Source organism: Portunus trituberculatus, chromosome 43 (genome assembly GCF_017591435.1).
Source record: "Portunus trituberculatus isolate SZX2019 chromosome 43, ASM1759143v1, whole genome shotgun sequence".
NCBI classification, from domain to species: domain Eukaryota; kingdom Metazoa; phylum Arthropoda; class Malacostraca; order Decapoda; family Portunidae; genus Portunus; species Portunus trituberculatus.
This window is the reverse complement of record NC_059297.1, coordinates 26216140-26240387: the sequence shown is the minus strand read 5'-3', so window position 1 is coordinate 26240387 and position 24248 is coordinate 26216140. Positions and strand designations below refer to the sequence as shown.

Here is a 24248-nt window from a genome sequence, read left to right as displayed (position 1 = left end):
AGTGTGTTATGTGGTCTCAGTTCTACCCGAAAATCGGTCTATGAGCTCTGAGCTCGATCCGTAATGGGGAAGACTGGGTGGGTGACCAGCAGACGACCGAGGTGAATCACACACACACACACACACACACACACACACACACACACACACTGGGCCTGATAATATGTTCCTTGTAGAGTTAATCAAAGTCAAATAAAGTTAAAGCTATTATCAGTTGCAGTGTTTTTCATATACTTCTCTTCTATCGACCCTCCTCCTGACTGGCTTCTGCATCGTGTGCCGGAGACAAAAATGATGGTTACTTGGTCTTCCCATTAACTTATTTTCTTGGACAAACTTCATTTGTGGTCATTTATAAGAGCTTCGTTTTCTCCCTAATATATTCTGATTCGCTTTACTGGCCGTTTTTTCTTCTACATGAAATATTTCGGCCTCTTATCTGTTCTATACTTAAAACAATAAATCATCACTGGAATCAAGGACACACGATTGAAAAACCAATTAGCTCACACTGCAGCCTGCGAAGAGTGAAGGAGATAAGATTCCCCAAACATATGAGAAGAAGAGCTCATTTATTAATCTATTCATCTATCAACCCATTTACTTACTTATTCATTCATTTATCCATCCACCATACAGTTTACCGCTGATGGAAGAGAAACCCAATAAAGAACAGTGAGGTAATGCTGAGATATTTATTGGATAAAACAAAGATTATATAGCTCGCCTATGGCCACGGGGGACGTGTGTGCCTGTAGCTATGAGTTAAAGTCACCAATCCTTCAAGCTAGTCATGGTTGGGTCGTCGTAGTATTTGTGATCGAACTCAATCTATTCGCAGTTCAACGTCCAGTCCTTGCACATCATTTCGTACGGGTTGTGTATCATCTCCTCTCTGCACCGGTACGCTACACGCTGCGGGAAGGAGGGGAGCACGAGTGACGCACCTTGGAAAACCATAAAAACAAAGGGAGCTGCAAGAAGCCATTAGGCAGACACGGAAAGCGAGTGGGTGAACACACACACACACACACACACACACACACACACACACACACACACACACACACGCATGAAAATACTGAAGAGGCAAAAAATAACACTATATAAGCTCCGGACTATGAGAAAGGATAAAATGAAAAATAATGAAATACAGAAGACATAGAAAAAAAAAATATGTAGTATCGAAGAGAGAGAGAGAGAGAGAGAGAGAGAGAGAGAGAGAGAGAGAGAGAGAGAGAGAGAGAGAGAGAGAGAGAGAGAGAGAGAGAGAGAGCACGTATAACAACTGAGCTAATAATCTCTGCAGCTTCTGAAAATGATCTTGATAGGGAGAACATTGTATCTATTTAAGGAACACTAGCCAGCACTTACTAGTTTCTTGGGACCCAGGCAGTTGACCCATCTATAAAGTATATCCCTAGTTTCTTCGAAGGCTGAAACAGAGAAGACGGATCAGAGCAAGAAAAGACAAAAAGCATGGAGAAATATCAAAGCACCTCAGAAAAAAGACTGTTGAAGCTATTATTTCTCGTCCTTCCGTGATGATTTTGTTTGAGTGACCGATGTTATATCCCTCGTGGCCCACTCCATTAATCTATACACTCTATTTCAAAATTAATTCCTCTCTATCTTTTCTTCCTTTTTTTTCATATCTAACTTTAAGAAGGTTGATCCCATTAATTGCTGTCTTATACTCAGGCAACCCACCACCACAGCAGGACACGATGGACACTCACTCAAGGAACTGTCTATTTTGTGTTTCTTGTCGCATTCCTTCATGTCTTTGATACACTGGCACTTTTCATTCTCCTTGTGGCCTTCGGTGGCGTGCACAAAGCAGGTACAGTGCCCTGTTGAGACATGGGATGTTGTTGTTAGTGGTGGTGGTACAATACAGAAGAACATTAAGATAAAAGAAGCTATAGAAAGCCATCAGGTCTACACGTGACACCTCCTGTTGTGCTTAAGTTATTATCATCATTATTACTATTATTATCATTATTGTTATTACTATGAATATAACTATCATTGTTAGTATCATCATTACTATTATTGTTATCATTATTATTTTCATTATTATTATTATTAGTAGTAATAGTAGTAGTAGTAACAGTAGTAAGAATACTAGAAGCAACCTTAGTAATAATATCATATAGTAATAGCACTAATATAAACAGTTGTTGTTGTTGTTGTTGTTGTTGTTATATTTGTGTGTGTGTGTGTGTGTGTGTGTGTGTGTGTGTGTGTGTCGGTGTATAATTCACCTCAGTCGCCTGCTGGTCACTCAGCCAGTCTTTCCATTACGGAGCGAGCTCAGAGCTCATATGAAAATCTTCGGGTAGGACTGAGACCACAACCCCTCGAGTTACATTCCGTACCTGTTTACTGCTAGGTGAATAGGGGCTATACATTAAGAGGCTTGACAATTTGCATCGCTGCTTTCCGGGACTCGAACCCGGACCCGATCCAGGTGTGTGTGTGTGTGTGTGTGTGTGTGTGTGTGTGTGTGTGTGTGTGTGTGTGTGTGTGTGTGTGTGTGTGTGTGTGTGTGTGTGTGTGTGTGTGTGTGTGTGTGTGTGTGTGTGTGTGTGTGTGTGTGTGTGTGTGTGTGTGTGTGTGTGACTGTCTGCGCGTCTGTCAGTCACGTCTGTTTGCTTATAATGTCAGTCGGTGTACCTAGCGCATACCCATTTCTACTTACTCACGGCTTCTTGATAGGACATCAACCGGTTCACCATGTCACCTTCACTGCGAAAGAAGCCCGTCAGCTTCTGCATCGCGTCGCCAACCATGTAGTCACTCAGGCAGCTGCCGCCTCCCGTCATCAGCGTCAGCCCCACCACTACCACCGCCACCAGTGTTGCCTTCATGATTCAGATACCTACTCTACCAACACGGGATAAAGAAAAGGTTGTCATAGTCCTCAGTTACTACGATGTTGTGTGTGAATTTGTGTCTGAGAATGAGTGAACGGTGGTAGAAGTGACGCTGATGAGGCGAAGGAGAGAGTGTGCGATGTTAATATTGTAGGGCAGGGAAGGACTTGAGAAAGCGTGGTACAGTACATTATGACTGCAGCTTGTGAGGGATGGAGGGATAAGAGGAGAAGGAGGAGGATGAGGAGGAGGAGGAAGAAGAGATGGAGGAGGAGGAGGAGGAGGAGGAGGAGGAGGAGGAGGAGGAGGAAGAGGTGGAGGAGGAGGAGGAAGAGGTGGAGGAGGAGGAGGAATACAAAGGAATACAAAGGAAAGCTCAAGCAACAAGAGACCCTAGGGTCCTTACTAGGTTGATTGGTTAACTATTCTATACTAACTACACAGTGTGAGACACAGGACAGGAAAGCAGAAGGCTCCTCCTCACCCACCCATCCCACCAGTCGAAGCCGGCCGGAAAAGGAAAGGCACCATGTGGTATTGAAAAACCAAATGGAATTTTAGAGGAGGAGGTGAAGGAGGAAGAGGAGGAGGAGGAGGAGGAAGAGGAGGAGGAGGAGGAGGAGGAGATGGAAGAGGAGGAGAAGGAGGAAGAAGAGGAAGAAGAAGAGGAGGAGGAAGCAGTTTGTGAGTCTATGATAATTAAGGAAATTAAAAGATCTATTCACTTACATAGGGAATAGAAAGTTTTTCAGACACACACACACACACACACACACACACACACACACACACACACACACACACACACACAAAGCAAGCCACCCACCTGAAGCACGGCAGAGGCAGGAGAAGAACGTGTGGCGCCCAGACTATCTTGCCTGCAATATATACCTGTCTACCCTCCACTCATTACCCTACCCCCTGCACACCTGCGTGTATGCACACACACACACGCACACACACACACACACACACACACACACACACACACACACACACACACACACACACACACACACACACACACACACACATTTTTTTTATATCAAATTATCGTTTTCTTTGTGTCTCTTTTTATTTCTGTACTAACTTAGAGAGTGACAATTTTCTGACACTGATTACTTTACCTTTATATTTTCTCAGGTTTTTAATGGTGCGGTGTTTCTTTTCTCTTGTGCGTGTCTTTTGTAGCTTCATGAATAAGTTTTACGGTATAAATGTTATTTTTTTCTACTTTTTTATTCACTAGTTTTTATTTTTTTCTTTACCATTCCTTCACTCATTTTCCTTTTTTTTTTTTTTTTTATATATTAGGAGTCAGTTCTACCTGCGTCGTCCTCGTAACATCTAGACAGTGCGAGTTGTCTTAAATTCTTTTGTTCCTAATACAAGATTTATTTGGTTTCTTGTATTCCTCGTTTTTTTTTCCGATAACACACTAGTTTCTTTTCCCCCAATGAACTTAGTGCTATGTTACACCATGTGGTCACTTCCTATATTTACTTTACATTAGTTCAGCGTAGCTTTGGTTTCATAATGTTTCTGTTTGGTCATTTCTATATGCATTTTGTGTGTAAGAGGGCTTCTGGATAAAGGCTAAAAAAAAAAAATGACAAAAATAAGAGAAAGAGAGAAAGAGAGAAAGAAATAAAGAAAGAAAAAAAGAAAGACAGAAAAAGATACTCAGAAAATATACAAAAATTACGAGATCACATTGACAGTTTGCCATTTTCGAATATCATCCCTTCAGTAAGCTCTTCTATTCCGAATTGTTCATATTTTTTTTTCATCTGTTATAATGTTCAACAAGTTCCATTGTAATTTTTGTCTGAATATCTTTGATCAATATGCTGCTAGTTTGACATTTTCATATTCGTATTTCACCTTTTCTTCAAACTCTAATACAGTGGTGATGAGTATGAAAATGATAATTGATGATGATGATGTTGATAACTGACTGTCGAATATGATGATGGTGATGGTGAAGATGGTGATTGATTGATGCTGATGATAACTAATTGACCATTGATTGATTGATTGATTGATTGATGATGATGATGATGTTGGAAGATGAAACTTTAGCCTAACAAAAGTCAAAAAGATTAGTGTGAATTTGGTCACATTTAAAGTTGCAGCTTTTGCCTGAGAGACGTGCCCACGAGCCTGCCACCACCACCACCACCTCCACTCAACTTACATTATCTATTTTTTTTTTTTCATTTCTGCTCTATCTCTTTACCTATTATTATTATTATTATTATCATTATTATTATTATTATTATTATTATTATTATTATTATTAGTAGTAGTAGTAGTAGTAGTAGCATTATTATCATTATCATCATTATTATTATTATTATTATTATTATTATTATTATTATTATTATTATTATTATTATTATTATTATTATTATTATTATTATTATTATTATTATTATTATTATTATTATTATTATTATTATTATTATTATTATTATTATTATTATTATTATTATTATTATTATTATTATATCAAAGCGTTGTCAAAAAGAATGGTCAGATAACACAGGATGAGCATCTTGAAGCCTCCCTCTTGAAAGGGTTCCAATCAAAGAAAGATGGAAATACAAAAGCAGGCAGGGAGTTCCAGAGAATACTGATCAAATCTTGCATCAGAAGGGTGGACAGAATAGCGGTGAGAGGAACAAGAAAGCTTTGTGCAACCACGGGAGGAGGGGAGGCATGCAGTAAGCTAGTCCAGAAGAGCAGCTGATATGAAAAAAAAACCCAGAAAGTAGCAAGAGATACCACATTGCAGAGGTGATGAAAAAGGTCGAAGACAGTCAGTTACAGGAGAGGAATTGATAAGACGAAATACTTTTGATTCCACACTGCTATTCCACACTGCGGTATGAGTGAAACCCCTCCCCCCTCCATACATGTGAAACTTACTTCTTACATGGACGGATAAAGCCCTTGCATAAAGTTAGCAGGTGGGTTCGTGAAAAACTGAGGAAGTCAACTTAGAACGTTTAACTTCACAGATTTATAGATTAGGAGACTGAGGCAGCTGAATGTCGTTGTAGAAGAGATAGATATTGGAAGATTGCGTAGAGTTGAAATGAGTTTTTGATGCATTGAATGATATTAAGTCTTAAAGGGCCCATACACGTTCAAAAAAAGCGTCAAAATTTTGCATCAGAATTTTTATATAAAAATTTTGATGCAAAATTTGAGTGTGTGTAGGACGTTTTGATGTCAAAAAAAGATTTGAAGCAAAATTTTGATTGATCAAATCCGTTTGATATTTTTTGAAGAGTCGTCAAATTTTTGATGCGTGTGTGGGCTCCTGTCAAAATTTTGATCAAACTGTTTAGTTCGCAGGTGACTGACGAGGAGACAGGATCGCCATGTCTGCGAAGAAGGAGGCCGAAAAGAAATTTTTGATTGAAGTTTTAGGAGTGTATCGGACTTTGCCAGCCTTGTGGAGAATTAAGTCGGATAATTATAGCAATCGTGCTAAGAAAGCCGAGGCCTATGACATTCTACTGCAGAAATATCGTGAGCATTTTACTTCCGCCATAGTAGAAGATCTGAAGAAAAAAATAAATAATCTGCAAACAAATTGACATGTCTGTAGGTTTCTCGTTTTAAAAACCAGTCTTTTGACCATTTCCAACGTTTACCAGGAGGTTTATCAGAGTCCAATGCGAACACTAGTGCTATGGCCACTGATGCATCCATGTCGAAGATTTTGACTATACTAAATTTTGATGGGAAAAATGCCTAAACGTGTGTGGGCAATTATGCATCAAAATTTTGTATCAAAGTTACACGTCAAAATTTTGATGCAAAATTTTGACGCTTTTTTTGAACGTGTATGGCCACCTTTAATCAGTAATTCTAGAGAGATCAGAAATCAGACGTTCCGTGGTTTCCCTGTGTGAAGTGTTTACTACCTGAAGAGTTGGACGTCTGGCATGATTCTGTGCAGAAATATAAAGTGCATGATATTCTATGTATTGAGCAAGTGCTATGAGAAGCAATGGTGCCGATGCGGAGTGATAACTTTTATTAATTTTCCGATGTACTAGGGAGAACAGTGTGTGGGGAGGAGGAGTGTGTGTGGGGAAGTGAGTAGAGAGGAGTGCGTGGGGAGGAATGCGTAGGGAGGAATGCGCGGGGAGTGAGTGACTGAGGAGGGGTGTAAGAGGAGAATGGGTGTGTTGGAGATGGATCTATCCAACGGGATAAATAAGAGAAGAAGACTTAAGAGAAGGTTTGAGTGTGGAGTAAAAGATGACATGCTAATGATGGGTATGGCTGAGGAAGGAGCAGATCTGCGCTGTTTGACCCCTGACAGGAGCTGCCCGAAGAAGAAGAAGAAGAAATCTGCGTTGCATTTCACACCACCTCATTGTGAGTCATCTAGTGAGTCCCACAGCAACACATTTTTGCATAATTATGTGAGATGGACCCAAATAACAACCTTCCATTTCAAAGAAGTTTAAATGTGAGTGGAATTCCCTCCAAATTTTTTTTTAAGCATTTCATATTTCCGTTTTCTTCTTCATCACTGTCATTATCAGGGCAGTCTTGGAGAGATAAGTGCCATGTGTGTCTCAGCTCAGAGGTGTGATGGCTCAAGTGGCGCTCAAGAATGATAACGTGCCATAAATATTGCAGTATTTTAATCTTGAAAATTATATATATATATATATATATATATATATATATATATATATATATATATATATATATATATATATATATATATATATATATATATATATATATATATATATATATATATATATATATATATATATATATATATATATATATGGCCGAGATCTTTCACGTGTGATCCACTGATTTGTCGCATGTCTGCTATCAAAGCCTTCTCGAGTAGCTAGTCCATAATGACATGATGCTTCATCTTATGGACATATATGAAAAGTTTGTGCTCTTAGAAAAGAAATTATGGAAGTGATAACATTACAAAAAAAAATTGTAGATTCATACATTTTTAACACTTTTCACATGAAAGATATTTTTAATGTGTGCATAGAGGCACCGGAAAAAGGCAGAAAAAATGAAAAGAAAGCTCGCTGAGGTTCGATTCCCGAAATAAGTAGAAAGCGTTAGTTAGTTTCTACACGTATTTTCATGCTAACTTCTCTTCTGATCTTGCCAACTGCGTGCCTCCCTTCCTCCTGCGTCCTTGGAAGCTAACCAGTCAGAGAATTTCGTAGTATCAGAAGAGTTAGGTGAGAGGTGGACAGCACGGATAGGTTTAGTTTGAGAGTGACTCTAAAGACATAGCCAGACGGTCAAAAACTCTGAAGATTTAAGAGCTTGGGAATGAGAACAGGTTAAATCATCGCGTACGTACACGAAACTTCTAGCTTATTATTATTATTATTTTTTATTAAAGATGAGAATAAAGAAAGTAGGAGAGAACAGAAAACGGACTAGGCTCGATTGTAGAAGAGGAGTCTCACCTGGGTACATTTATGGTTCCCTTCAACAGAGGGAGACTCCTTGGCGGGTGTAGGAGTTGCCTCATCTAATTTTGATTTTCGAGTGAAGGGTTTGTATGTAACTAGGCGCATGTAGTTTTGTGGGAAGGAAGGAGTTGTCTTTAGAGGGCAGGCTGTGACTCTATTTTTTTACTACTATATTAATCTTATTCATGTTTTTCTCTTATAAGGAATTGTAACCTCTAAAAGTAATGCTAGAGAGTTCCAGAGCACATTGATAGCTGGTTGTGGTATTGAAGAGAGTTTGTTAATCGTCAAGAGAGAGAGAGAGAGAGAGAGAGAGAGAGAGAGAGAGAGAGATGTTCTGCAAGGATAAGAACACAGATGGCGGTGTGTGTGTGTTGTGTGTGTGTGTAGAGAGAGAGAGAGAGAGAGAGAGAGAGAGAGAGAGAGAGAGAGAGAGAGAGAGAGAGAGAGAGAGAGTGTTACATGCAGGTGTGCAGGGGTCAGGGTAATGAGTGGAGGGTGGACAGCTATATATTGTTGGCAAGACAGTCTAGTCGCCACACTGACCGTCGACTTCTGTTGTTGCTGTTGCTGCTGTGCTAAAGGTGAGTGGCATGTTGTATAATAATGATATAAATAACAATCATTAAAACTGATAACAGGTAATGAAAACAATGATGTTATCACTGAGGGTCAACATAAGAAAAGAGACAAAAAGAAAAAGAAAGAAAAAAGGAAGCAGGTGTCGGGCAGAGCCTGGATAGCGGAACATTGTGACGGAGGCGCGGCTCTGGTGTCAGTGTGGGATTGTGTCACTTGTACCGTCAACTGCTTGGGAAGGTCGAGGCGGCGGGGTAGGAGGGAGATAATCATTTTATCTCTTACACGTTTTTGTTTTCATGTTTATTCATTTGCTGTTCATTATTATCATTATTATTACTATTACTATTGCTATCACTAATACATTTTACTTTGCCTGATTTCTGTTTGTTTACCTATTGTCCCTTGTTGGCAGGTTGTGTTGGTGAATCATGAGGGCAACACTGGTGGCGGTGGTGGTGGTGGGGCTGACGCTGCTGGCGGGAGGCGGCCGCTGCCTGAGTGACTACATGACTGGCGACGCGATGGAAGTGATGGTGGGCGAGCTGGAAAGTAGAGGATCAAGGGATGACTTGAATGCCTTGTATTCTAAAGCCTTGAGTGAGTACTGATACCTCTAGACATAGCACACACACACACACACACACACACACACACACACACACACACACACACACACACACACACACAGGGTGGAGACATTTGACACACACACATTCACACACACACACTAGCGGAAATAATGTAAATCGAGGAGTCGTTCCATGTTGTCCCGGTGTGGCTGTGTGCCTGGTCTCAGGCCTATCCGAAGATCGGAAATAATGAGCTCTAAGCTCGTTCCGTAGGGTAACGTCTGGCTGTCTCGTCAGAGACTACTAGATCAAACAGTGAAACACACACACACACACACACTACAGACACTACACACACACACACACACACACTACTACTACTACTAATACTACTCCTACTATTACTGCTACTAATATTAATGCTGTTACTATTACTACTACTACTACTACTACTACTACTACTACTACTACTACTACCTCCTCCTCCTCCTCCTCCTCCTCCTCCTCTTCCTCCTCCTCCTCCTCCTCCTGCTACTACTACTACTACTTTTTCTTCTTCTACTGGTAAAACTATATCATCGTCATCATCATCATCAACATCACCTTCACCGCCACCACAACCACCTCTACCATCGCCACCACTACCACCACTACCATCACTAGCAATATTTTTCTAATGCAAGAGTTTACCAGTATTCTCAATCATTCATCCCTTGAACTGGCAAACTAGAATTCCCTGCTTCCTTTTGTATTTCCTCCTTCTTATGAATTGATCTTTTTCATTAAGGAAATTTCAGGACACTGCACTACACTTTTTGATAATCCTTTTTTCTACATTCCTTGGAAACTGGGTACTTTTAAATTAGCCTTTCTCTTATACTACTACTTCTACTACTACTACTACTACTACTACTACTACTACTACTACTACTACTACTACTACTACTACTACAACTGCTGCTGCTGCTGCTGCTACTACTACTACTACTACTACTACTACTACTACTACTACTACTACTACTACTACTACTACTACTACTACTACTACTACTACTACTACTACTACTACTACTACTACTACTACTACTACTACTACTACTACTACTACTACTACTACTACTACTACTACTACTACTACTACTACTACTACTACTACTACTACTGCTACTACTGCTACTACTACTACTACTACTACTACTACTACTACAACAACAACCATCAGTACCAGTACCTCACTCCCCTACAGGACATTGTACCTGCATTGAGCTCGCCAAGAAAGACGCCTCCAGGGACGAGATGTGTCAGTGTATCGCAGAGGTCAGAGCATGCGACGACAAGTACAGACCGACCAGCCACACGCGTGAGTGTCTGCTTCATCTGGCCTTTGATTTACGCCACAGAATTTTGGTGAACTGCTTCATCTTGGTTCTATTTTAGGAGTGTGATATTCGGTCAATTTCTACTTTATTTGAGCTTTATTTTCACTATTTAATAAGAAAATCTCTTGGACAAGGTTGGGTGCATGAGATAAATAGGAACAGAAAGGATGTTTATTGTTGCAACTTGTTCTAGTATTTGACTCACGGTTCTTGGATCACAAAGTACCTACGCATTTCATTTTTTTGTACTACTTCTACACATTATACAGGCTAGAGGTTAGGAATATATTCTTTTGCGTCTTTGATTTTCTTTATTGTAGCCACTAGTGATTTAGTTTCTTATGACTTTTGCAGTATATTTAGAGTTGTGAGTTAATGAAGGTTATACTTGGAACAAAGGATTAATGACTACAAATCCCAGTGGGAACAAATAAAGGAAAAGTGTATACGTTAAGTGCAACCTCTCAAAATGTTCCCAATGACAACAACATTCTTCTTGGTGGTGCATGTTTCCATTTCCTCCGCTGTCGACGGTAAGGAAAATCACGTACGTCTTTTTTTTTTTTTTGTCCTTTTTCCGGTTCGTTAAAAGCAAATCGACATATAAGAAAAAAAATAAGACCGTAAGCCACATTGAGAAGAAAAACTGTATAAGATTTCTTAAGAACTAAAGCTGGTAGGTACATACAATCTCAATGAAAACATGATATAACGAGTCAGCTGCACCGCGCCACACTTTCTTATTAGGATAGTCTGTGCTTGAATTCCTTTGTATTAACCATTTTCTTTATCGTACCTTCAGGTTTGGACTGCAAGTGAAGCCGTCACTTAACAAGTGAATTTCGAAACTCTCTTAACTAATAAATCATTTATTATTGTTTTCATTATTATTATTATTATTATTATTATTATTATTATTATTATTATTATTATTATTATTATTATATTATTATTATTATTACTACTACTACTACTACTACTACTACTACTACTACTACTACTACTACTACTACTACTACTACTACTACTTATTACTATTACTATTACTATTACTATATCAATATTATTATTATTATCATTATTATTATTATTATTATTATTATTATTATTATTATTATTATTATTATTATTATTATTATTATTACTACTACTACTACTACTACTACTACTACTACTACTACTACTACTACTGTTATTGATATTGATATTAATATTGATATCAATATTATTATATTATCATCATATTATTATTATTATTATTATTATTATTATTATTATTATTATTATTATTATTATTATTATTATTATTATCAATATCATTATTATCGTTATTATTACTATTATTATTATTATTACTATTATCATTATCAGTATTATGATTTTTAGTATCAATATCATTCTTATTATCAGTATTATCATCACAATCACCATTATCATCATCCTCTGTTGTTTCAGCCGAAAACGAGTTTTCTGATGGGATTTACAACTGGATGACCTGTATGGGTGATCCCAAACTTGTAAGTATATATGGCATCTCTCTCTCTCTCTCTCTCTCTCTCTCTCTCTCTCTCTCTCTCTCTCTCTCTCTCTCTCTCTCTCTCTCTCTCTCTCTCTCTCTCTCTCTCTCTCTCTCTCTCTCTCTCTCTCTCTCTCTAAACATAATGCAGTAACTGGTCGTATGTTACATAGTTTTCAGTGTAAGCTGCAGTCTTAAAGAAACGAGCACTGTCCAGTTTCCTTCATTCTAAAGGTGCTCCAAGGGAGGGCTTTGTGATCGAGATAGCCTGTACTGTCACTGACAGACACACATGCCTTCTCATCATCGTTCGGCACTGTCACTGTCAGGCACTCGCACCTCCTTTATCACTGGCTTATATAGACATTGTCAAGCACACTAACCCTCTTCCTTTACTCGCAGTGTTACTGTCAGGCACGTAATGATATACATTTCAATACTATACTATACTGCTGTCACTGTCAGGCACACTATTTCCACCTCAACTCTTTCCGGCATTATCACTGTCAGGCATTTCATCTTCCTCTACACCCGGCGATACTGTCACTGTCAGGTGGATGTGTCCGAAGCCAGGCGTGGTTTTCAACACACTTCCCATGCTGAGTGTACATCCTGGTGACGTCCACTGCTGAGGTGAAGGCGTTCCATAACAACGCGGTGTCGTGGGTGAAGACCCGATGACACCTCAACTGAGCAGTACCTCAGCACCTCGAGGAGGATGTCGGACACTACCGTTCTCATCGTGCATTCGCTCCTCCTCCAAGGGATCTGGAGATGTTAGCTGCACTTGGGCCTTGTGCAGCACTATGAAAATCCCGGTGCTCCATGCTGTAGGAGGAGCGTCTTGGTGGGTATGTAGGTGCAGTCGATGCTGCTTTCACTGTCTCTGCTGCTGTCCATGGCGCCTGCATCGTAAAAGAGGCGTTTGGCCTACCACTGCACCTTATCCACCAGGCAGAGATGAGACTGGGCACTGTTCATCCACGCGAGGGGGCTATACTTCATGATGAGCCTCACTTGCGCCTTGTACAGCGTCATGATGCTCATGTTGTCGAGTAGGTGCCTCACTCGACGCAGGAGTGTCACCATCTCGAAGGCTTTGCGTGCCTCACTCTCTGGGTGCATGCGGTCAAAGCTGGGTTTGGAGTCTACCTTCACCCCCAGGATGTTAATGGAGTCCTTGAAGGCAAGGTTGTCTTCTCCAAATTTCAGCTAGCTTTGCATTAGCTTGGCTTCTTCCCGTGAATGAGATGATAAGGGCCTGGTTCTTTTCGGCAGCAAATTTGTCTTGCCACCGTCTTCCTCAGGCCAAGATGTCACCAAGGTGGCAGTTAGTGGTATAGGTCATGTTCACTACCTCATCTATCACAGCTGTGTAAAAGAGTGGCAACACCTGCATAGACCGATACTAGCGAGAGGCTCTGAAGGAGGTCATTCAAGTACATGTTCCACAGTATGAGGCCCAAGATCGAGCCCCGTGAAACAGAAGCCTCATCTACTTATCATAAGAGAGTCATAATTACTCCCACCAGTATCTCGAGCAGACCATGAAGGAACAACGATAAGACACCGTCTTTACGACACATACCCGTATTCCCTAAGTACTTTACGCAGTAGCGGAAATACCACTTTGGTGGCCAGCCCATTTCTTCAATGTCATAGTCGAGGCGGGGTCCTGCAGGCTGCCATCCAGTATGAATCGATTGTAACCTCTGATTCCCGGTAGTCGTAAGGATTACATGGGGGACACGAAACCTACTTACAGAAGAAATTCACGCTCTTTATTTCTTCAGTGGACACCACCCACTTCAGATCGATTGACTATCTCTCTGGATCTGCAGTAGCCTGACATTATCTGGTTAGCAGGTTTAATGTTCTTGCGACGAAGTGAGAGAACACTAGAGGCACAGAGAAAACCTCAAGAGCCAGAGAGGATGTGGCGCCGCGCCCACAACTTAAGGCCAATTGAAGAATGGACCATCACCAAATGGGAACCGAGGGATACTACTCATCTCTGGGTTAGTGGGTTATCCCAAGAAAAAGGACAAATGCCTCCTATGGTCCCTTGTCCTGCCAAAATATAAAACCCGACAGGCCAAGAAGACTCTGGATCAGCGAAGCTGTTAAGGTATCAGACCCAGGCCGATACCCATTACTCTGCGGGCTTAGATTTAAGGAGGAGAGAATAAAGTCCCACTCTCGGCCTCTCGCCCAGGGTGCACGTGGATAGCTATTTTGCCGGGGGGTACTCTTCTCGTTACCAGAGGATGCCACGAGGAGGCAAGCTACCACGCAACTAAGTCTCATAAAGGGTTTCACATGGCAAGGAGAGGTGCGGCACATCTCAAGTCAACTCCGTAAGAGTCATAGTTTCTCTCTCTCTCTCTCTCTCTCTCTCTCTCTCTCTCTCTCTCTCTCTCTCTCTCTCTCTCTCTCTCTCTCTCTCTTTCACCCGTTCCTATAGGTTCTTCTATCGGGTTATTTGCACAAAGTTATTACAGAGCTTTAAGAACATTAGGTAAATTTATAGATGAGTATGATAGGTGGAAGCACGTGGGTATGTAATGTTTCCTGTAAGGATTTCTACATACTTGACAGAAGGCTTCTTGCAACTTCCCTTTATTCTTATGTTCCTGTGTTATTCTATTTAGTTAGAGTGAGTGAGTGAGTGAGTGAGTCTTCAAGTAGTTTACTTTATTTTCATATGTACTTATGTTATCTTCTTTAGTTAGTGAGAGTAAATGAGTGAGTGACTGACTAAGTCGTCAGTCACTTAGTAAGAAAATGAGTTTATCGGGCAGTCAGTCATTCATTTATAGTTAAGTGTTCTTGCAGCTTCCTTTGTTTTATGTTATGTTCTCTCTGGCAGCCCGCCGCCCTCCACTGCTGGAATACCGTGGTATCGCAACCTCTCCAGATGATGTGTCAAGCCAAGGCACTGCACTGCGAGCCGAACATTACCCCGTGACCAAGTGGGTCTGCCTGCCTTGATACTTCCCGGCTTTACAGAACGATCTACGTACTTGTCAACTATACACACACACACACACACACACACACACACACACACACACACACACACACACACACACACAGAGCCGTAATGGCGACGGGGGACATATATTAATGTATCCAATAAAGTTTTAAGCACCTACCCTCGCGTTCTTCATTACAAGTTCATAATAACAATAATACATGGAATGCCACACATTGTTATTACGTATTATTATTTTTGTTATCATTATTATTATTATTATTATTATTATTATTATTATTATTATTATTATTATTATTATTGTTAATAATAATAATAATAATATTATTATTATTATTATCATTATTATTATTATTATCATTATTATTGTCATCATCATTGTTAACACTATTAACATTATTCTTAGCACAGTACACCCTTGTTAAGTGGCGCTTGAATAAGCCGGACATCGGATGAGTCAGACACTTTCAGGTCTTTTCTTTTTCCAACGTTCTATCCAGAGTTCATCAGTAGACATTTTTTTTTGCCCAATGATTGAGTAATAATTTTAGCCATTAGGCTTACATACTGGTTAGAATTTCCCAGATAGGTATTACATCGTCTGTGTTCAAACCGTTAGAGATACGAAATCAGTGTTTACACAGTTAACTTAATAATCCTAAAGCAGTATCTATCGAAATTTTCGCTCGCATACGAAGTATGTTTTTAATGCATATGCGTGTGTGTGTGTGTGTGTGTGTGTGTGTGTGTGTGTGTGTGTGTGTGTGTGTGCTATATGTACCTCAGCTTTTGCTAGCATAAGAGACATGTTTTCAATGCATGTGTGTGTGTGTGTGTGTGTGTGTGTGTGTGTGTGTGTGTGTGTGTGTGTGTGTGTGTGTGTGTTTTATTTACCATGGTCGTCTGCTGGTCACCCAGCCAGCCTTTCCCCTACGGAAAGAGCTCAGACCTCGTAGTGACCGATCATCGGGTAGGACTGAGACCACACCACACTCCACAGACCGGGAAAGCGAGGCCACAACCCCTCGAGTTACATCCCGTACCTATTTACTGCTAGGTGAACAGGGGCCACACATTAAGAGGCTTGCCCATTTGGCTCGCCGCTTTCCAGGACTGGAACCCGGACCTTCTCGATTGTGAGTCGAGCGTGCTAACCACTACACTACGCTGTGTGTGTGTGTGTGTGTGTGTGTGTGTGTGTGTGTGTGTGTGTGTGTGTAATTCACCTCGGTCGTCTGCTGGTCACCCAGCCAGTCTTCCCATTACGGAGCGAGCTCAGAGCTCATAGACCGATCTTCAGGTAGGACTGAGACCACAACACACTCTGTGTGTGTGTGTGTGTGTGTGTGTGTGTGTGTGCTTTCTCTATATACAGTATGTAGCATCTATTTGCTTAATACATTGCACAGACAAGATGAACTGCTAGTGGTCGCAAGCATGCAAAATATGAAGAAAGTCTCTCGGATAATTCGGTTTTTCAGATAACTCGGACTGGCCTTCCTCGTTTTGATCCGACTTATGCGGGGTTACTTTATTATTATTATTATTATTATTATCATTATTATTCTTATTATTATTATTGTTATTATTATTATTATTATTATTATTATTATTATTATTATTTTATTATTATTACTATCACTATTATTATCATTATTATTATCATTGTGTCGGGAAGGGTGTGGAAATATCCCGGGAAAGCTAGACAGAAATTGCGTCACTCGCTCTCTGTGGGAGGCGGTAGGGAGGAGGCTTCTGGCAGCGGGTGGGCAGAGCTTAGGCTAATATTCGTATTGTTCGTTATGTTTAATCTTGTATTCTAATATTTTTAATTTTTTTTTTTATTTATACTATGTGGGCTTTTCACGGGAGTTTATGGGCTAAAGGGGATACTTTTTGGGGTACCTCCTATCTCAAAGCCCACCCGCTAGGAAACCGTTGACCCGAGTGAGGAAGCCTAACCTACACTCGGACCGTGGACAGGATTCGAACCCGTGCGCTTGGAGACCCCTCGGACCCCAAAGCACGCATGTTTCCACTGTACCACGGGTCTTATGTTATGTGACAAAGATCAGAGAGATTCTGTAATGTAGTAGAAAGATCGCCCAACATTCTTGATCTCTTCTTTACCTCTAATCCTTCTGCTTATGCTGTCACCCTTTCATCTCCGTTGGGCTCCTCCAATCACAATCTCATTTCTATATCTTGTCCTATTTCTCTAATCCCTCCATGGATCCCCCCAAGAGAAGGTGCCTCTGGCGTTTTGTCTCTGCCAGTTGGGGTGACCTGAGGAGGTATTATGCTGATTTTCCTTGGAATGAAATTACTGCTTCCGTGTCAGAGACCCATCTCTTTGTGCCGAATGCATAACAGAGGTGATAGTGTCTGGCATGGAGGCGTACATTCCTCATTCTTTTTCTCAACCTAAACCTTCTAAACCTTGGTTTAACTCAGCCTGTTCTCTTGCTATACATGATAGAGAGGTTGCCCACAAAAGGTACTTGAGCCTTCCATCTCCTGAATCTCACGCACTTTATATCTCTGCCCGGAGTCTGTTCTTCAAATTGCCAAACACTCCTTCATAAGCAGAAAAAGTCAAACTCTTTCAAACTCAAACTCCCCTCGAGAATTTTGGCATCTAGCCAAAAACATCTCCAATAACTTCACTTCTTCATTTTTCCCTCCTTTATTTCATCCTGATGGCACCACTGCTATTCTCTCCGACCCTGCGTTTCCACGTCACATTTCCTCCCCCGCAGTCGAGAGCGCGGACGCGCATCAAAATTACTCCTCCAGTAGAAGATTTGCTTCGACTTGCCCTGCCACCAACATATAGAGAAGATGGATCTTCCCTCCTTAAATTATTGGAAGGAAATACTGGTATAACATGGGACGAGCAGGAAAAGCTACATCCGCTATTTTCTAAAATACATGTATTTAATTTCATACGGTTCCTGGCAAATGTCAAATGGGAACTCGAAAAAAATTCCATGGAAAAGTGGTCATTAATACAAATGTTGCTTCGATTGGCGCAAGTTCCTAATAGTTACATAGTAAATCATACCCTCTGAAGTAAAATTAGCTGGTAATGGATAGATAAGTGCCCCTGCGAGACGTATTAAGTGAAATTTACCCTTCTCTATGTACACCTGGCGGCGATCCGCAAGCTTTAAAGAACGTGTGTTTTTGTATCTTGAGACTTTTAGTTGCCCAAAGGAACGTAAACCACCGTTTAAGGTGAAAGAGATGAAAATCCGCAAAAAGGGTGTCTTTAGGTGTTTTGAAGTTTGTTAGTTACCAAAACCATAAAACACATGCAATGTCGTGTGGAAAAAAAAAAAAAAAACAGAAAAGCATAACCAAGTGTGTTTTGAATGTTTGGTAGCACACACACACACACACACACACACACACACACACACACACACACACACACACACACACACACACACACACACACACACACATATATATATATATATATATATATATATATATATATATATATATATATATATATATATATATATATATATATATATATATATATATATATATATATATATATATATATATATATATATATATATATATATATATATATATATATATATATATATATATATATATATATATATATATATATATATATATATATATATATATATATATATATATATATATATATATATATATATATATATATATATTCTTGAATATTTTTTGCGATTGTTAGCAAGCAGAACACTAAAATGCATGCAAAACACCCACATGGCAGAACATGACAATAAGAGAAAAGAGGAGGAGGAAAAAGAGGATGTGAAAGTGAATGACACGGAGGAAGCGGAAAATGGCGAGTGAAGAAGAGAAGGGAAAGGTCGGGAAGGATGAGGAAGAGAGGGGAAGGATGTGTGGACTGTAATTCTACAGAGAAACGTTGTCTCTTACATTATTTAGGTTGTAATTAGGGAGGCAGGTAGACTGCAACTGCTTAGTGACTTGCAACAACAGCTGCTACACGAGAGGATGTTGTCCGTGCACCTCAAAATAATGTAGCATAAGGTTAGAACATACAGTATCTGTATTGCCATGTGATGAATATTAGTAATATGAAAAAAATAAAAGCAAATGCATTAGACATCGAAATGGCAAAACACATGCAGTTCACGATGTAATTAAGAAAAAATGGCAAACGCTTTTTTTTTCTTTGCTTTTGTGTGTGTGTTAGTCACCAGAACGCTAAATGAGTATAAAGTACCTTATATAGAGAAACAAATTAAAAGTAGAATGTGTTTTAAGCGTCTTAGCATTCAAATACTATCTCATACAACGCCAAGTATTCTTTATTTTGAAATACTATAACGCCCCCAAAAAATGTTACCCAACACTAGTCAAACACCATGCATATACGTACAACATACAGAAAACAAAATACCAGAAACATAGTTTTGTGTGTGTGCGTTTTGAGTTTCTTAGATATTAGAAGTCCTATATGCCAAACAGAATGACGCAAAAAAACGTGACCTCCGCATTTTCAGTCTCTTAGTTATAAACATAATAATGTTTCATAAAAACTTTTCTCATAGTTTGTTCGGTATCAAAACGCTGAAAATTAGGTGGCAAAAGGGAAAAATGAATGTTAAATACACTTTTATCTGGGAAACGGAAAAACCAATGTAAAAATAAATGTGTCAATCAAGTATTCTTTAAGCTTGTTTAAATCTGCAAGTAAAGCAACCTATATGAGGAAAGTAATAATACCTAGATCGTGCCACAACCATCAACACTGTCACAATATACTCCCTCCATCCATTAATCTTTCGTCATTCTTTCGTTAGCGTGTGGAGGTAAAAGACGTGAGCCCCGCCCTCCTCCCCCCGCGCGCAGTCCCCCGCCCTCTCCCCGTTCCGCGCCTCCGTCTGCTTGGGCGACTACCACCCTTCTTATCTCCCCCTTCCCCTCCTTTTCCTTCTCGTCTTCCCACACGTGTTCGACACCTTTATCATTCTCCTGCACCTTCAGCTTCGCCGTCAGGAGTCAACAACGTTACACCTCCAGGGGTAAGTATCAACACCGACTTGTAGACGTCCGTCACCTCTCTCATCTTCTTTTCCTCATCCACACCTTCAGCGTCGCCGTCGGGAGTCAACAACTTTACATCTCCAGGGCAAGAGTTAACACCGACTCGGGAAATTGCCACTCGTATGTCGAAAAAGCGACATATGCCATGGGTATGTCGTTTTTGGCTGACTCAAATCTACATACTCCTGGCAGCTCCCAGGAGTAAGTCGATTTGAGTCAGCCAAAAACAACACGCCCATGGCATATGTCGCTTTTTCGACATACGAGAGGCAATTTTACAACTACTCAGCTGTGGTATTAATTAAGTCACAGTGCTTCTCATATACTGCGCGTGGTCGAGGCCATTGAATCCCAAATGGATGAGTTGGTCAGCCAGCAAGCAAAAATTAACACCAAAATCTCTGCTGTGATGGAGGCACAACAATCCTTCTCTGTCACAAATTACCACCCTCGCCGGAAAGATGGACTCCTCGCTACACGTCTTGAAAGAGTTACTATTCTACCTTCAACATCCTCATCTCGGGCTCCTTCACAGCGCTCCTCCCAGAACCTCCAGCTGAAAACGCTCCCTACGCTCGCTACCACCATCACCTTTTATGGATTCCCCCAAACAAAAAAATCTTCAATCTTCCCTTGCTCTCTCTCTCTCTCTCTCTCTCTCTCTCTCTCTCTCTCTCTCTCTCTCTCTCTCTCTCTCTCTCTCTCTCTCTCTCTCTCTCTCTCTCTCTCTCTCTCTCTCTCTCTCTCTCTCTATATATATATATATATATAATTTTCAAGATTGAAATACTGCAATGATTAAAACATGTTATCATTCTTGATCGCCACTTGAGCCATCACACCTCTGCGCTGAGATACATATGGCACTTATCTCTCCAAGGCTGCCCTGATAATGACAGTGATGAAGAAGAAAACGGAAATATGAAATGCTTAAAAAAAAGAGTTGGAAGGAATTCCACTTACATTTAAATTTCTTTGAAATGGAAGGTTGTTATTTGTGCTCATCTCACATAATCATGCAAAAATGTGTTGTTGTGGGACTCACTAGATGACTCACGATGAGGTGGTGTGAAAAAAAGGTAAAGGCAATACATGTATTCTCTTTACCTTGATTAGCGTGTTCTCTTTCACTCCGTCCAAAAGTCTTCTAATAGGTCTTCCTCTCTTATCTACATCGCCGGGTAGATCCATCTCCAACACCCTGCTTCTCCTCGCACACCCCTCCTCCCCGCACACTCCCCGTCTCTTGTCTGGAAATGTCCAGACCACGTTACCTCATCCTCGCCTCTCAAGCTTCGTTCCCACACTGACCTCCATATGATGCGTCTTTGATGAATCGGTTGCTGATTTTGTTTAGCCTCGTCATTCTTAGAGAAGATCGCTGAATCTTCATTTAAGTGACTTCCAACTTTGTCTCCACTTCTAAAACGTTTGCTTTCGCATTAATATAACTTTCAGAGACTACAGAGATCACTGATATTCTGAATGATTGCTTGCTCACGATGGAGCTGTCAATGTGTGTGTGTGTGTGTGTGGGAGTGGTGGAGCAGTGTTTATCACCACCACCAAGGCCTGAACGCGAGCTGATACGTAACCAGCAGGCGTTACCCTCTCAGTGCAAGCTCAGAACTCATTATTACCAATCTTGGGGTAAGACTGTGACGTCATACACCACACACCGGAGAGAGAGAGAGAGAGAGAGAGAGAGAGAGAGAGAGAGAGAGAGAGAGAGAGAGAGAGAGAGAGAGAGAGAGAGAGAGAGAGAGAGAGAGAGAGATAATATTAATATTAATAATAATAATAATGATAATAATAATAATAATAATAATAATATTAATAATAATAATAATAATAATAATAATAATAATAACAATAATAATAATAATAATGATAATAATAATAATAATAATAATAATAGTAACAATAATAATAATAATGATAATACTAATAATAATAATAAAAATAATAATAATAATAATAATAATAATAATGATATTTACTTATTTCAATGAAAACAAGGTTATTCAGTTTAACATACTGGGTTAGTCAAAGTCATATCACAAATTCAAGGTGATAATGCGATAAAACAAATAATAGACTAAATAAAAACCAAAGATGATTTAAAAAAAAGATAGAAGGAGCTAACCTAATCCTATACAATAAGCCTAACGCTAAATAAGAATTAGAAAATAAAAACAATAATAATTGTCTAAAACAGCCAAGTAAAACATTTTGCATATGAATACACATAAAATCACTTCAAACTTGCAAGTCAATTTCTGAGTGTAGACTAAACAAAGACATTTTACTTGAATACAATGGCAGATGTTGCTTCTCAACCTGTGCTGGACAATCGTTTTAAAACTATGTAGGCTGCGAGAGTCAGTGGTGCAATCAGGCACATCATTCCGTAAAATAGGTCCAGTAATCGTAATGGCCCTAGTGCCAGAGTTCGTGGCACATATAAGTCATCTAGTTGTCTTGTTGTGCCTCTTGTATGTTCTCTGACACTGGAAAACTGTAAACACACAGCCCATTTAAAGCCTTATTCACAGTGGCACTTTTTTCAAAAACAAATTTTACTTTAATTGTCATCCATTGTAGTTCTTTTATGACTGGAGTAACATGGTCATATTCTTTAGGAGAAACTGGGTATCGTCGGCAAGGTCATTTGCATAAATGGAAAATAAAATAGGTCCAAGAATTGATCCTTGTGGGACCCCATGACACAAATCTCATTTTTTTTTAGACAGTATGTTGTTCAGACGTACACATTGTGATTTTCAATGCATGTAGCTCTTAAACCAAAAGTTATCGATGTTTAGCTCAGCATATCTGTCTAAAATTTTCTCGTGACAGTCACTATCAAATGCCTTTGAGAAATCACTTAAAGTCAGAACTGAAAGCATCTTTGTGTCCATCTTAATATAGATTTTATATGTAATAACAGTAGGTGCAGCTTCTGTGGACAGTTTTGGACGAAAAACCGTGTTGTGTATTTGAAATGGTTTGTTAGACTCGAGGAATTATATGAGTTGAACACTAACTACCTTTCCTGGTATTTTTGAGAAAATAGGTGGAAGTGAAAATGTTTAAAGATTGCCTAGCTCATCAGCATTACCACTTCTAAAGAAGGGGAACTACAACTACATGTTTCCAGGCCGTGGTGAATGCACCCGTTGCAATACAGTAGAAGTGTTAATAATGCAAAATATATAAAAGGCCACGACATACAGGGATTCCTCAATAAATCTAAAAAAAAATGCCATCCGAGCCGACAGAGCGTATTTCATTTTGATTACTTATAGTTAAGATAATAGTCTCGGTATACAGGCTGAGATCTAAGAGTGTCATCACCACCTAAAACAACATGATCTGCCTAAAATTAAGAAGGTTTGCACAACGGAGGTTCTGCCAGTATTAGCAAAGTGGTAATTATATTCGTTAGCTTATCAACGTCTGCGTCAAAAATATGAACATTACTATTATTATTTTGCCTTGGGGAACAATTTCTTTAATAGTCTTCCGAGTCATTGACATGTTGCTTCTATTTTCCCGAAGCTCATTATGGTAATATTTGGTTTCGCCTTCCACAAAAAGGGATCACACTTCTTTTCACGTTTGTATCGCTCCAGCAAAGTATTATTAAGATGATCACATTTTAGTTTTTTACGAGTATCCTCTTAATGATTCACGGATTTACGTGTGTGGTCATTCATCCGAGGTACCAACGGCTTTTTATTTGATTTTTTTATAT

General features: G+C 39.7%; 2 protein-coding genes across 3 annotated transcripts; one reads left to right on the top strand and one right to left on the bottom strand.

Annotated features, from left to right (window-relative positions):
* Positions 1–681: 681 nt before the first annotated feature.
* LOC123518188 lies at positions 682–3790 on the bottom strand. 2 transcript variants are annotated; one of them, XM_045278877.1, is made up of 5 exons: positions 3706–3790; positions 2705–2884; positions 1740–1853; positions 1375–1436; positions 682–915 (listed from the first exon to the last, which is right to left on the bottom strand). In XM_045278877.1, exons 2-5 carry the CDS (start codon positions 2871–2873, stop codon positions 832–834), a joined length of 429 nt encoding a protein of 142 aa, XP_045134812.1. In that variant the 5' UTR covers positions 2874–2884; positions 3706–3790; the 3' UTR covers positions 682–831. The 2 variants fall into 2 exon arrangements, with proteins under 2 accessions (XP_045134812.1, XP_045134811.1); XM_045278876.1 differs by having other exon boundaries at positions 2705–2889; positions 3706–3776.
* Positions 3791–8910: 5120 nt separating this feature from the next.
* Positions 8911–15569, top strand: LOC123518244. Its single transcript, XM_045278967.1, has 5 exons — positions 8911–8952; positions 9363–9547; positions 10766–10879; positions 12354–12415; positions 15284–15569. Exons 2-5 carry the CDS (start codon positions 9379–9381, stop codon positions 15380–15382), a joined length of 444 nt encoding a protein of 147 aa, XP_045134902.1. The 5' UTR covers positions 8911–8952; positions 9363–9378; the 3' UTR covers positions 15383–15569.
* The last annotated feature ends 8679 nt before the right edge of the window (positions 15570–24248 follow it).